The sequence below is a fragment of the Netta rufina genome (assembly GCF_964035555.1).
Source record: "Netta rufina genome assembly, chromosome: 35".
NCBI lineage: Eukaryota > Metazoa > Chordata > Aves > Anseriformes > Anatidae > Netta > Netta rufina.
The window spans coordinates 205,920-218,253 of record NC_140159.1 but is presented as its reverse complement, the minus strand read 5'-3'; the positions used below and the strand labels follow the sequence as shown (position 1 = coordinate 218,253).

Here is a 12,334-nt window from a genome sequence, read left to right as displayed (position 1 = left end):
TAGTTAATTAGGGGGAATTAAGGGGGGGGGGGGGGGAGGGATGTGGGGAACCCCACGGTGGTGGCTTTTTGGGGGCAGGGGGGGGGTCCTTTACCCCCCCCGCCCCCCTTCACTTCGGTTCTTTGATGTACTTGGGGAAAACGATTGTAACTTCACTTTTGGGAATAATAAAGGTTTTACTAATTTTCAGCTTGGTCTGTGCCTGTTTCGGGGTGGGGGCAGTGCGCTGGCCCCCCCCAGCCCCCATTTTTCCTTAGGGTCCCCCCGACCCCCCTCCTCCCTGGGCATCCCCACCCCCTGCCCCCTTTGCTCCCCGGGCTCCCCCCCTTTACACCACCCCCGTACCCCCCCCCCTCAGACCCCTTTGGTGGTGCTTCGGGGATCCCCTGGCCGCGGGGGGGGGCCCAAAATGGGGGCGTCGCCCCGCTGGCAGCGGTGGGATTCGAACCCACGTCCCCGCGGGGACTGGAGCCTAAATCCAGCGCCTTGGACCGCTCGGCCACGCTACCGCGCGCCGGCCCAGCCCCGCCCGCGGGGGTCGCCTCTGGGGGGGCGGGGCCAGGCCCAGCAGGGGGCGGGGCCAGGGGTGGGAAGGGAGCCGGGGGCCGCGGGTTCGAGTCCCGCCGGGGCCCCGCTGCCTCACACACTCGGGTTGGTTTTGTGTGGAAAGCGTCTTAAACAATTTTCTTCAGGCAGGATTTCCTGTGAAGCTGTTTTATTTCTGATCTCAGTGGTGGGCGTCCTGCCAATCCGCAGTGTGAGAAACGCTCCGTAGCCAACAACAGGCTCAGGCGAGGATCTCAGTGAAGTAATTTATTTGTGATTGCAATGGCAGGAGAGAGCGCACCTCCTAGTTCCAAAACACAGTTTATATACCTTTTGATGGCAGGACCCTCCCCTGTTTCCCCACTGAGGGGGTAATCCAGATTCACAATCTATCTAATGCTTCACAAACAATGCATGGCCTTCAGTCACTGGCCTGTTCAATTTCAAATTTATTTTGACGTTTTTACTGCTTGAAGTGGTCATGCTTCTTCACTTATCTGACTTGACACCCTGATTTTCACCTAATTGTCCTGAGGAGTCTGGTTGTCTGCATTTTACAAGGTCGCCTGCTAAGCTTTCTTATCACTGTAAGCATATCTCAGTACCGCATTCCCTCCTTCTAAACAGTGTAACTCTGCAAAAACAACATTTCCACTCCTACAGGAGCACGTTACAGTAAATACATGTATACCATAAATATACCATAAATATAGTAAATATACCACAGCCTTTTATTCCCTATTCCCCAACACCCAATCACCTCCCGTTTCCTCCCTGAGTACTACAGCTTCACAAGCTACTCGATGCTCCTCTGTACCATCTATGTACAATTTTTCCTTTCTTCAACCCTTTAATTTCTCCTTTTCCCCCCTTTTTTTCCTCCTTTCTTATGTTTCGGTAACCTGTGATCTGTGTTTTACTGTCCCCACACTCCTCATGCTGTTTTTCTCAAGCTTTCTCCTCATTTTGGAGCAGCGAGGCCTTCTCCTGTCTCCTGTCCACTTCGCCACGTAGCATTTCTCCTCGTTGTGACTACGCAGCTACCTGGGAATGCAGAAAATTATTTCTCTACTGCAGAAACACAGCACCACAGCTTGCTTTCTCACGTTTTGCACACTCGTGCTGGCTTCATTCACGTGTTCCTTTGCTCTGTTGCCCACTCGTGCTGGCATCACGCTCTGTGGCTGGCTTTGCACACTCCTCTACTCCCTTGCACGCCCCCTTGTTCTCTTGCACACTCCCCTGTTCCCTTGCACGCTGCCCTGTTCCACCCGAAGGTCTTTTATTTCCATAATTAATTACAGAGCTCTGCGGAGACAGGTACTCAGTGATCTTTTCGCAAAGCCAGCACCCCTCTGACCCGAATCCCCATCATTTACACCCAGAAAAATGGTAAAAAAGCACTCTTTGGGTGCTTTTGGTCAGCTGTTCCAGCTCACCTAACTCATGGCTACTGAGCTGGGGGGCAGCACCCACATTAGTGTTTTAATGTGTGTGATTTTTAATACCTTGATGACCCTTAATGAGCAAAAGGCTCAGCCCGGAGCTGTTTTTCTCCTTGTTTTGTACCTTTTATCCCTTATTTTCCTTGCTTCCGCTAGCTCAAGGCTGCCCATCTCTTTCTTTCTGCTAAAACCCCTGCAAATTCAGTGCCATCAGTGAATTTGCTTAAAACCCCCTCTAGTCCTGCATCCAAATTGATTATTGAGGAGAACTGTCCCCAAAATGGGGCCCTGGGGAACCCCACTGGTGACAGGCTCTTGTGCAGCCCCATTTACCATGACCCTTTGAGCCCTGCCCCTCACCCAGTTTTTCACACAACTAATTATATATTTTTTTTAGCTCTATACTGGACATTTTCTCCCGTAGTATCCCGCAGGAAACTGTGTCGAAAGCTTTACTGAAATCCCCCCAAATTACATCGCCTGGTTTCCCTTGACTCAAGGGTGCATCCTCTCCCCAACGTATTTGGGGTTAGTGGTGTTTTTGGGGTGATTTTGTGTTTTTTTTTGGGGGTGTTTGTGGGGTGTTTTTGTGTGGTTTGGGGGTGTCAGAGTACATTTTTGTTTTTGCGCGCGTGTTTTTGGGATGGTTGTGTGTGATTTGGGATATGTTTTTTGGGGGTATTTCTCTGTAGTTTGGGGGTGTGTTGTGTGGTTTGGGGGTATTTTTTTGAGTGCTGTTTTGGGGGTGTTAGGCTATGTTTCAGAGGAGTTTTTGGTGTGTGTGTGGATTGGGGGTGTCAGAGTACTCTTTTGGGGTGTTTTTGTGCATTTTTGGGATGTTAGTGTGTGACTTCAGATATGGTTTCAGGATTTGTGCTTTGGGGGTGTTTTGGGGTGTTGAGTTGTGGTTTGGGGGTGTTGGGCTATGCTTTACAGGTGGTTTTGGGTGTTTTTGTGTGGTCTGCCTGAGTTGGGGTACATTTTGGGGGTGTTTTTGCATGTTTTTTTGGATGTTTGTAATTTGGGATATGATTTGGGGAATTTGTATGCGGAGCGTTTTGGGTGGTTCAGGGGTGTTTTGGGTGGTTTTGGGGTGCTGAGTTGTAGTCTGGGGGCGTTGGGCTGTTTTGGAGGTGTTTTGGGGGTGTTTCTGTGTGTTTTTGGGGTGTTGGTGCTTTGGGGGTCTGGTTTTGAGGTATTTTTGTGGGGTTTGGGGGTGTTTTTGGCGCTGCTCGCGGCCGGTCCCTCAATGTTTATGCTGTGGGGCTGTAATTAATTAGTAATTAAACACCGGTAAGGAGCTGGTGTGGGGGGAGGGGTGGTGCTGGCACTGCCGCGGCGCCCAGGCCTAAAATGGCGGCCGGGCTTCGTCAGAGCCAAGTCTCGCGAGAGCAGCGCGGAACTCTCGCGAGAGAGACGGGGCCGGGGGAGGGCGGGGGGAGGGCGAGCTGCCGAAATCTCGCGCGAGTTTGTGCGCCGCGGCGGAGCTCTCGCGAGATCTGCGCGGCGGTGTCATGGCGGCGCCCATGGGGGAAGGTGCTGGGGGGGCCCCGCCGGGACCCCCGGGGGCGGGGGGGGGGCGCGGGGGGGGGCGCGGGGGGGGGCCCGGTGCTGACCCCGCCCCCCCCGTGCCCACCCCAGGCCTCGGCCCCCCCCCCCGGCGGGCCCGGATCCCCCCCAGGAGGAGGGGGGGGAGCGGGAGGGGCCCCCCCAGGAGATGGAGGAGCAGTGGTGAGGGGGGGGCGGGGCCGGGAGGGGGCCGGGGGGGGGCACCGGGACCTTGGGGGGGGGCTCCAGGACCCCTGGGGGGGGCATCTGGGGCCGGGGGGGGCACCAGGGTCCCGTGGGGGGGGGACACAGTGATGGGGGGGGGTCTTGGACACATGGGGGGGGCACCGGGACTCCCTGGGGGGGCTCCAGGACCCCTGGGGGGGGCATCTTGGGCCGGGGAGGGGGGCTTGGACACACGGGGGGGGCATAAGGACACGGGGGGGACACATCGGGACCCCTTGGGGGGGCACCTGGGTCCTGTGGGGGGGGGCACAAGGACGGGGGGGGCACCAGGATGGGTGGGGGGGGGCGGGGGGACGCCCAGAGGGGGCACTTAGAGGTGGGGGGGGGGCACCTGGGTGCAATGGGGGGGCACAAGAAACATTTTGGGGGGGGGCACCAGGGTCTGGGGGGGGGGGGCACAAGGATGTGGGGGGGGCATTGGGACCCCTCGGGGGGGGTTCCAGGCAGCTGGGTCCCCTTTTTTTTTTTTTTTTTTTGGGGGGGGGGGGGGGGCGCACCCGGTTCCTAATTTTTTCTCCCCCCCCCCAGGTTTCCCCTCTACGACCTGCAGCGCCCCCCCCTCCTGGTGGGGGGGGGCCCAGGAGGAGTTCAGCCGCCGGCCCGAAAACTTCCTCAAGGGCTGCAAGTGGTGAGCGAGGGGGGGGGCACCGGGGTTGGGGGGGGGGTCTCTGGGTGGCCTCGACCCCCCCCTAAATAAATTTTGGGTTTTTTTCCCCCCCCTAGGGCCCCCGACGGGTCATGCGTGCTGACGTGCAGCGACGACAACACCCTGCGCATCTTCGACCTGCCCCCCTCCCTCTGCGGCCCCCCCGCGGGACCCCTGCCCGAAATGGTGAGGGGGGGGCAGGGGGGGGACGGGGAGGGGTTTGGGGTGGGATTTGGGGGGGTTAGAGGGGGTTGGAGGGTGTTAGGGTGGGATTTGGGGGGGTTGGGGGGAGCCTGGGGGGGTGGTGGGGGGTGTTAGGGTGAGATTTGGGGGGGCTTAGAGGGGGTTTGGGGGGTTGGGGGGTGTTAGGGTGGGGTTTGGGGGGGCTGGGAGGGTTTAAGGGGGTATTTGGGGGGGGTTGAGAGGGTTTTGGGGGGATCTGGGGGGGTTGGGGAGGGGTTGGGGGGGATTTCAGGGGATTGGGGGGTGTTAGGGGGGGATTTGGGGGGGGCTGGGGGAGTTTAGGGTGGGATTTGGGGGGGATTGGGAGGGTTTCAGGGGGGCTGGGGGGATTTGAGGGGTCCCAGCCTCTGCCCGAAAGGGTGTGTGGGGGGATTTGGGGGGGATTTGGGGTCCCAGCACATTTATTGGTACCCTGTGGGGGCATTTTGGGGTCCCAGGGGGGCATTTGGGGTCCTGGGGAACATTTTGGGGTGCTGGATCTCGTTATGGGGGCCCTGGGGAGCTTTTGGGGCTGCTGGGGGCGTTGATTGGGGTCTGGGGGGAGGTCATTATTGGGGTCCCAGGGGAGTATTTGGGGGCACTAAGAGTGGTTCTGGGGGTTCCCGGGTGGGATTTTGGGGTCCCCAGAGGTGATTTTGGGGTCTAGGGGGGCATTTTGGGATCCCCGGGGGGAGTGGTTGGGGGCTGTAGGGGCCATTTTGGGGTCCCTGTGGTCAGTTTTGGGGTCCCGGGGGGTTTGGGGGTCAGTTCTGGGGTCCCTGGGGGTCAGTTTTGGTGTCCCATGGGGTTTTAGGGTTGGTTTTGGGGTCATTTTTGCGGTCCCCGGAGGTTTTGGGGTCAGTTTTGGGGTCCCTGGGGGCAGTTTCGGGTCCCTAGGGGTTTTGGGGTCAGTTTCAGGGTGTCTCGGGGGGGGGGGTTGGGGTCAGTTTTGAGGTCCTGGGGGGGTTTTGGGGTCCCTGGTGGGGGCATTTGGGGTCCCAGGGGTGGGTTTTGGGTCCCCAGGGGCAGTTTTGGGGTTCTCTGGGGTCAGTTTTGGGGTCCCTGGGGGTGAGTTTTGGTGTCCTGGGGGGTTTTGGGGTCAGTTTTGGTGTCCCTGGTGGGGGCTTTTGGGGTCCCAGGGTTGGGTTTTGGGGTCCCAGGGTTGGGTTTTGGGGTTCTCTGGGGTCAGTTTTGGGGTTCTCTGGGGTCAGTTTTGGGGTTCTCTGGGGTCAGTTTTGGGGTCCCTGGGGGGGTTTTGGGGTTCTCTGGGGTCAGTTTTGGGGTCCTGGGGGGGTTTTGGGGTTCCTGGGGGTGGTTTTGGGGTTCCCTGGGGGGTTTTGGGGTCCGTGCTGCCCCTCCAGCCGTGCGGTGTGCAGGCGGCGGCGCTGCGCCTGCCCGAGGGGGACACGGTGTACGACTGCGCCTGGTTCCCACTGCTGGACTCCAGCCTGCCCCACACCTGCCTGTGAGCCAACTGGGAGCACTGGGAGCACTGGGAGGGGCTGGGGGGGTTACTGGGAGGCAGTGGGAGGGGCTGGGAATGTAACAGGGGTCGTTGGGAGGCACTGGGGGGTAATGGGGAGGTGTTGGGGGTTACTGGGAGAGGCTGGGAGGGGGCTGGGGGGTTACTGGGAGGCAGTGGGAGGGGCTGGGGGGATACTGGGAGGCACTGGGAGGGGCTGGGAATGTAACAGGGGTCGTTGGGAGGCACTGGGGGGTAATGGGGAGGTGTTGGGGATTACTGGGAGAGGCTGGGAGGGGGCTGGGGGGTTACTGGGAGGCAGTGGGAGGGGCTGGGGGGATGCTGGGAGGCACTGGGGGGATACTGGGAGGTGCTGGGAGGGGAGGGGAATGTAACAGGGGTTACTGGGAGGCACTGGGGGATAACTGGGAGGGACTGGGGGGATACTGGGAGGCACTGGGGGTTACTGGGAGGGGGCCAGAGGGTTACTAGGGGAGGCTGGGGGATAACTGGGAGGGACTGGGGGATACTGGGAGGTGCTGGGGGTTACTGGGAGGTGGCCAGAGGGTTACTAGGGGAGGGTGGGGGAACACTGGGAGGCACTGGGAATGTCACAGGTTACTGGGAGATGCTGGGGGGATACTGGGAGGCACTGGGGGAGGGCTTGGGGGACACTGGGAAGCACTGGGAATGTAACAGAGGTCATTGGGAGCCACTGGGGGGTTACTGGGAGAGGTTGAGGGGGGCTAGAGGGATACTGGGAGGCACTGGGAACATAACAGAGGTTACTGGAGGGGGCTGGGGGAGTACTGGGGGAGGCTGGGGGGATACTGGGAGGCAGTGGGAATGTAACAGAGGTCACTGGGAGGCACTGGTGGGTCACTGGGAGGCGCTGGTGGGTTACTGGGAGGCACTGGGAGTCACTGGGCGTTACTGGGCGCGCAGGGTGGCCAGCAGCAGCCGGGACAACCCCGTGCACCTCTGGGACGCCTTCGACGGGAGCCTGCGGGGCTCCTTCCGCGCCCACAACCACCTGGTGGGCACTGGGGCAACTGGGAGCACTGGGGGGGGCACTGGGAGGGACTGGGGGTGCTGGGAGGGGCGCTGGGAGGGACTGGGGAGCAGTGGGAGGTATTGGGAGTGGCACTGGGAGAAGAACTGGGAGGGACTGGGGGGCAGTGGGAGGCATGGGGGGGCACTGGGAGGCACTGGGAGGAGCACTGGGAGGGACTGGGGGGCAGTGGGAGGCACTGGGAGTGGCACTGGGAGGGACACTGGGTGGTTGGTGACCAGGGGTGATGGGGGTTACTGGTCAGTGACTGGGGTTACTGGGAGGTACTGGCTGGGGACCTGGGTTGGTTGGGGGTTACCAGTCAGTGACTGGGGGTGACTGGGGGTTACCAGTGGGTGACTGGGAGTTGCTGGTCAGTTACTGGGGGTTACTGGTCAGTGACCGGAGGTCACTGGGAGTGACTGGTTGGTGACTGGGGGTCTCTGGGGTTGACTGGTTGGTGACTGGGAGTTACCAGTGGGTGACTGGGGGTTACTGGTTGGTGACTGCGGGTGACTGGGGGTGGCTGGGAGTTACTGGGGGTGACTGGGAGTTACTGGTGTGTGACTAGGAGTTACTGGTCGGTGACTGGATGTTACTGGAGAGTGACTGAGGGTTACTGGGGGTGACTGGGGGTTACTGGTCGGTGACTGGGGGTTACTGGTCGGTGACTGGAGGTCACTGGGATTGACTGGTCAGTGACTGGTGAGTGACTGGGTGTTCCCGGTGTGTGACTGGTTGTTACTGGTGGGTGACCGGGTGTTACTATTTGGTGACTGGATGTTACTGGGGGTGACTGGTTGTTACTGGGGGGTGACTGGTTGTTACTGGTCGGTGACTGGATGTTACTGGTCAGTGACTGGGAGTTACTAGTTGGTGACTGGGAGTTACCGGTGGGTGACTGGGGGTTACTGGTCAGTGACTGGGAGTTACTAGTTGGTGACTGGGAGTTACCGGTGGGTGACTGGGGGTTACTGGTCAGTGACTGGATGTTACTGGTCAGTGACTGGGGGTGACTGGTTGTTACTGGGGGTGACTGGTTGTTACTGGTGTGTGACTGGTTGTTACTGGTGGGTGACTGGTTGTTACTGGTGGGTGACTGGATGTTACTGGTCAGTGACTGGGGGTGACTGGTTGTTACTGGGGGTGACTGGTTCTTACTGGTGGGTGACTGGTTGTTACTGGGGGTGACTGGTTCTTACTGGTCGGTGACTGGTTCTTACTGGGGGTGACTGGTTGTTACTGGTGGGTGACTGGTTCTTACTGGGGGTGACTGGTTCTTACTGGTCGGTGACTGGTTGTTACTGGCTGGTGACTGGTTGCTACTGGGGGGTGACTGGTTGTTACTGGTGGGTGATTGGTTGTTACTGGTTGGTGACTGGTTGTTACTGGTGGGTGACTGGTTCTTACTGGGGGTGACTGGTTCTTACTGGTCGGTGACTGGTTGTTACCGGTGGGTGACTGGTTCTTACTGGTCGGTGACTGGTTCTTACTGGTTGGTGACTGGTTGTTACTGGTGGGTGACTGGTTCTTACTGGTGTGTGACTGGTTGTTACTGGGGGTGACTGGTTCTTACTGGTCGGTGACTGGTTCTTACTGGGGGGGTGACTGGTTGTTCCTGGTGTGTGACTGGATGTTACTGGGGGTGACTGGTTGTTACTGGTCGGTGACTGGTTCTTACTGGTGGGTGACTGGTTCTTACTGGTGGGTGACTGGTTGTTACTGGGGGTGACTGGTTGTTACTGGGGGTGACTGGTTCTTACTGGTGGGTGACTGGTTCTTACTGGTCGGTGACTGGTTGTTACTGGGGGTGACTGGTTCTTACTGGGGGTGACTGATTGTTACTGGTCGGTGACTGGTTGTTACTGGGGGTCAGTGGTTCTTACTGGTCGGTGACTGGTTGTTACTGGGGGTGACTGGTTGTTACTGGTGGGTGACTGGTTGTTACTGGTCGGTGACTGGTTGTTACTGGTGGGTGACTGGTTGTTACTGGGGGTGACTGGTTGTTACTGGTCGGTGACTGGTTCTTACTGGGGGTGACTGGTTGTTACTGGTGGGTGACTGGATGTTACTGGTCAGTGACTGGGGGTGACTGGTTGTTACTGGGGGTGACTGGTTCTTACTGGTCGGTGACTGGTTCTTACTGGTGTGTGACTGGTTGTTACTGGGGGTGACTGGTTCTTACTGGTCGGTGACTGGTTGTTACTGGGGGGGTGACTGGTTCTTACTGGTGGGTGACTGGTTCTTACTGGGGGTGACTGGTTCTTACTGGGGGTGACTGATTGTTACTGGTCGGTGACTGGTTGTTACTGGGGGTCAGTGGTTCTTACTGGTCGGTGACTGGTTGTTACTGGGGGGGTGACTGGTTGTTACTGGTGGGTGACTGGTTCTTACTGGGGGTGACTGGTTCTTACTGGTGGGTGACCGGTTCTTCCTGGGCGCGGTCAGGACGAGCTGGTGGCCCCGCACTCGCTGTGCTTCTCCCCCGAGGGCTCGCGGCTGCTGGGCGGCTTCGAGGGCTGCGTGCGGCTCTTCCACACCGCGCGGCCCGGCCGCACGCACGAGCACCGCGCCCTGCGCCGTGAGACGGGGGCGGGGCTAAAAGGGGGCGGGGCTAAAAGGGGCGGGGCTAAAGGGGGAGGGGCCTGGGGGGAGGGGGGGTCAGGGGGTGAGGGGGGAGGGCAATGGGAGAGAGCCCGGGGCTGGTCCAAGGGGAGGGGGCGGGGCATATGGGGAAGGGGGCGGGGCTTAGGGGTATGGCTGTGTGGGAGGGGTCGTGGGGGTGTGGCCTAAAAGGGGGCGGGGCTAAAGGGGCGGGGCCTGGGGGGAGGGCGGAGCCAAGGGACTGAGGGGGGAGGGCAATGGGAGACAGCCTGGGGCTGGTCCAAGGGGAGGGGGTGGGACTTGGGGGAGGGGGCGGGGCACATGGGAAGGGGCGGGGCCTAGGGGTATGGCTACGTGGGAGGGGTCATGGGGGTGGGGCCTAAAAGGGGGTGGGGTCTGGAGGGGACGATGGGAGGGGCACTGGGGGTATGTGCAAGGGGTAGGGGTTGGGCTTGTGGGAAGGGGGCGGGGCCTTGGGTGGGGCCTGGGCAGGAAGGGAGGGGCTTGAGGGAAATGGGGAAGGGGCGGGGTTTAAGGAGGAGGGGAGGGGCTGGGTAAAGGGGTGGGGCTTGGTTGAGGAAGGGGGAGGGGCTACCAGCAGGGTGTGGCCGGGAAAGGGGCGTGGCCTGTGGGTTCTGGGGGCGAGGCCATGGCTTGGGTGCAGGTGGGTGGGGCTCTGGGTGCATGTGGGCGGGGCTAAGGCAGAGGGGTGGGGCCTGACTGCTGTGCTCTCCCTGCCTACAGATGGGGGCCGTGGCCAGGGCGGCCTGATTGGCTGCCTGGCCTGTAGCCCCGCCCAGCCGGTGTTTGCCTGCGGCTCCTATGGGCGGAGCCTGGGGCTGTACGCCATGGAGGGGGGCGGGGCCCTGGCTCTGTGGCCCCGCCTCCCGGCTGCCCCCACCCACCTGCGCTTCAGCCCCGACGGGACCCTGCTCTTCGCGGGGGGGCGCAAGGTGGGCGGGGCCTCAGGGGGCGGGGCCAGGGTGTGGGGGGCGGGGCCAGGGCGTGGGGGGGCGGGGCCATGTTTGGCTGGGGGCGGGGCTCTTAGGGGCGGGGCTTTTAGGGGTGGAGCGGGGGTATAGGAAGGGGGCGGGGCTGGAAGGGGGTGGGCGGGGCTTAAGGGATGGGGCGGGGTTATGGGCAGGAGTGGGTGTTGGGATGGGCGGGGCTTGTGGATTTGGGCGGGGCTTTGTGGAGGGGCGGGGCTGATGGATTGGGGCGGGGCTTTGTGTTTGGGCGGGGCTTTTATGGTTGGGGTGGGGCTTGTAGGAATTGGGTGGTGCTATAGGTAGGGGGCGGGGCTTTAAAGATAGGGGCGGGGCTTAGGATTGGGGGTGGGGCTTGGGTTAGGGGCGTGGCTATGTGCAGAGGGCGGGGCCTGCAGCGGGGCAGAGCCCCCAGTGACAGGTGGGGCACCGGGTGGGGCTGAGGGGGGGGGGCGTGGCCTGAGAGGGTGTGTCCCCGATGTGGGCGGGGCCTGACGGAGGGGGCGTGTCCCTGTGTGACCCCGCCCCAGGCCCACCACATCCTGTGCTGGGACCTGCGGCGCCCGGACCGCCTCCTGCTGGGGCTGGAGCGGCGCGTGGGCACCAACCAGCGCGTCAGCTTCGACATGGACCCGTGAGTGGGGGGGGGGGCTGGGGGGGGCTGGGGGGGGCACCCCCCACACCCAGGGGACCCCCCCGAGGGTGGGCGCCCCCCCCCCCACCCAGCTCCCCGGTGCCCCCCCCCTTCCAGCTCGGGGCGCTTCCTGGTGAGCGGCGACACCGCCGGCGTGGTCAGCGTCTGGGACACGCTGCAGCCCCCCCAGCCCGGGGACCCCCCCCTGCTGCCCCCCCCAGCTGCGCTTCCAGGCTCTGCGCGACTGCGTCAATGGCACCAGGTGCGGCCCCCCCCGTGCCCCCCCCCTTCACCCGTGTGTGTCCCCCCCACCCACCGCATGCCCCCCCCAATCCCCATCTCATCCCTTGTGCCCCCCCCATCTCCTATCACCCCCATCCCGTGCCCCCCCACCCCCTGACCCCCCCCAACCTTCTCCCCCCATCCTGTGCCCCCCCCCTTGTCCCTTTCTCATTCTGTGTCCCCCCCCATGACCCCCCTACCCCCTGTCCCCCCCATCCCCTGTCCCCCCCCATTCCTTATGACCCCCCCCATCCTTAGTGTCCCCCCCAATCCCCGATCCCCACCCCCCCATTCTTTTTTCCCCCCCATTCTTTGTCTCCCATCCCGTATCTCCCCCCCCCCGAATCCCCTCACCCCCTCAATTCCTTGCAACCCCCCTGCGACCCCCCCATCCCCTGTGCCCCCCCAATCACGTTGTTCCCCCCCCCCTCTGTGCCCCCCCAGCCTGCACCCCTCCCTCCCTCTGCTGGCCACCTCGTCGGGGCAGCGGGTGTTCCCCGCGCCGTGGGACAGCGACGAGGAGGGGGCGGCCGACGGCGACCCCCCCACGCGGGGCGACAACCGCCTGCAGATCTGGTGGTGGGGGGGGCAGCGACCCCCCCGCGGACCCCGACCCCCTCGGGGACCCCGAGCCCTATGACCCCCCCATGGACCCTGACCCC

At 61.9% G+C, this 12,334-nt stretch overlaps 1 protein-coding gene across 1 annotated transcript; it reads left to right on the top strand.

The window, feature by feature from the left end:
- The first annotated feature begins 3,504 nt into the window (after positions 1-3,504).
- WRAP53 (WD repeat containing antisense to TP53) lies at positions 3,505-12,328 on the top strand. Its single transcript, XM_084304142.1, is given in 11 exon segments — positions 3,505-3,722; positions 4,314-4,413; positions 4,509-4,617; positions 6,030-6,118; positions 7,061-7,151; positions 9,615-9,747; positions 10,515-10,723; positions 11,287-11,390; positions 11,508-11,601; positions 11,603-11,652; positions 12,117-12,328. Coding segments are annotated over 11 exon segments (1,392 nt in total). The 5' UTR covers position 3,505; the 3' UTR covers positions 12,313-12,328.
- The last annotated feature ends 6 nt before the right edge of the window (positions 12,329-12,334 follow it).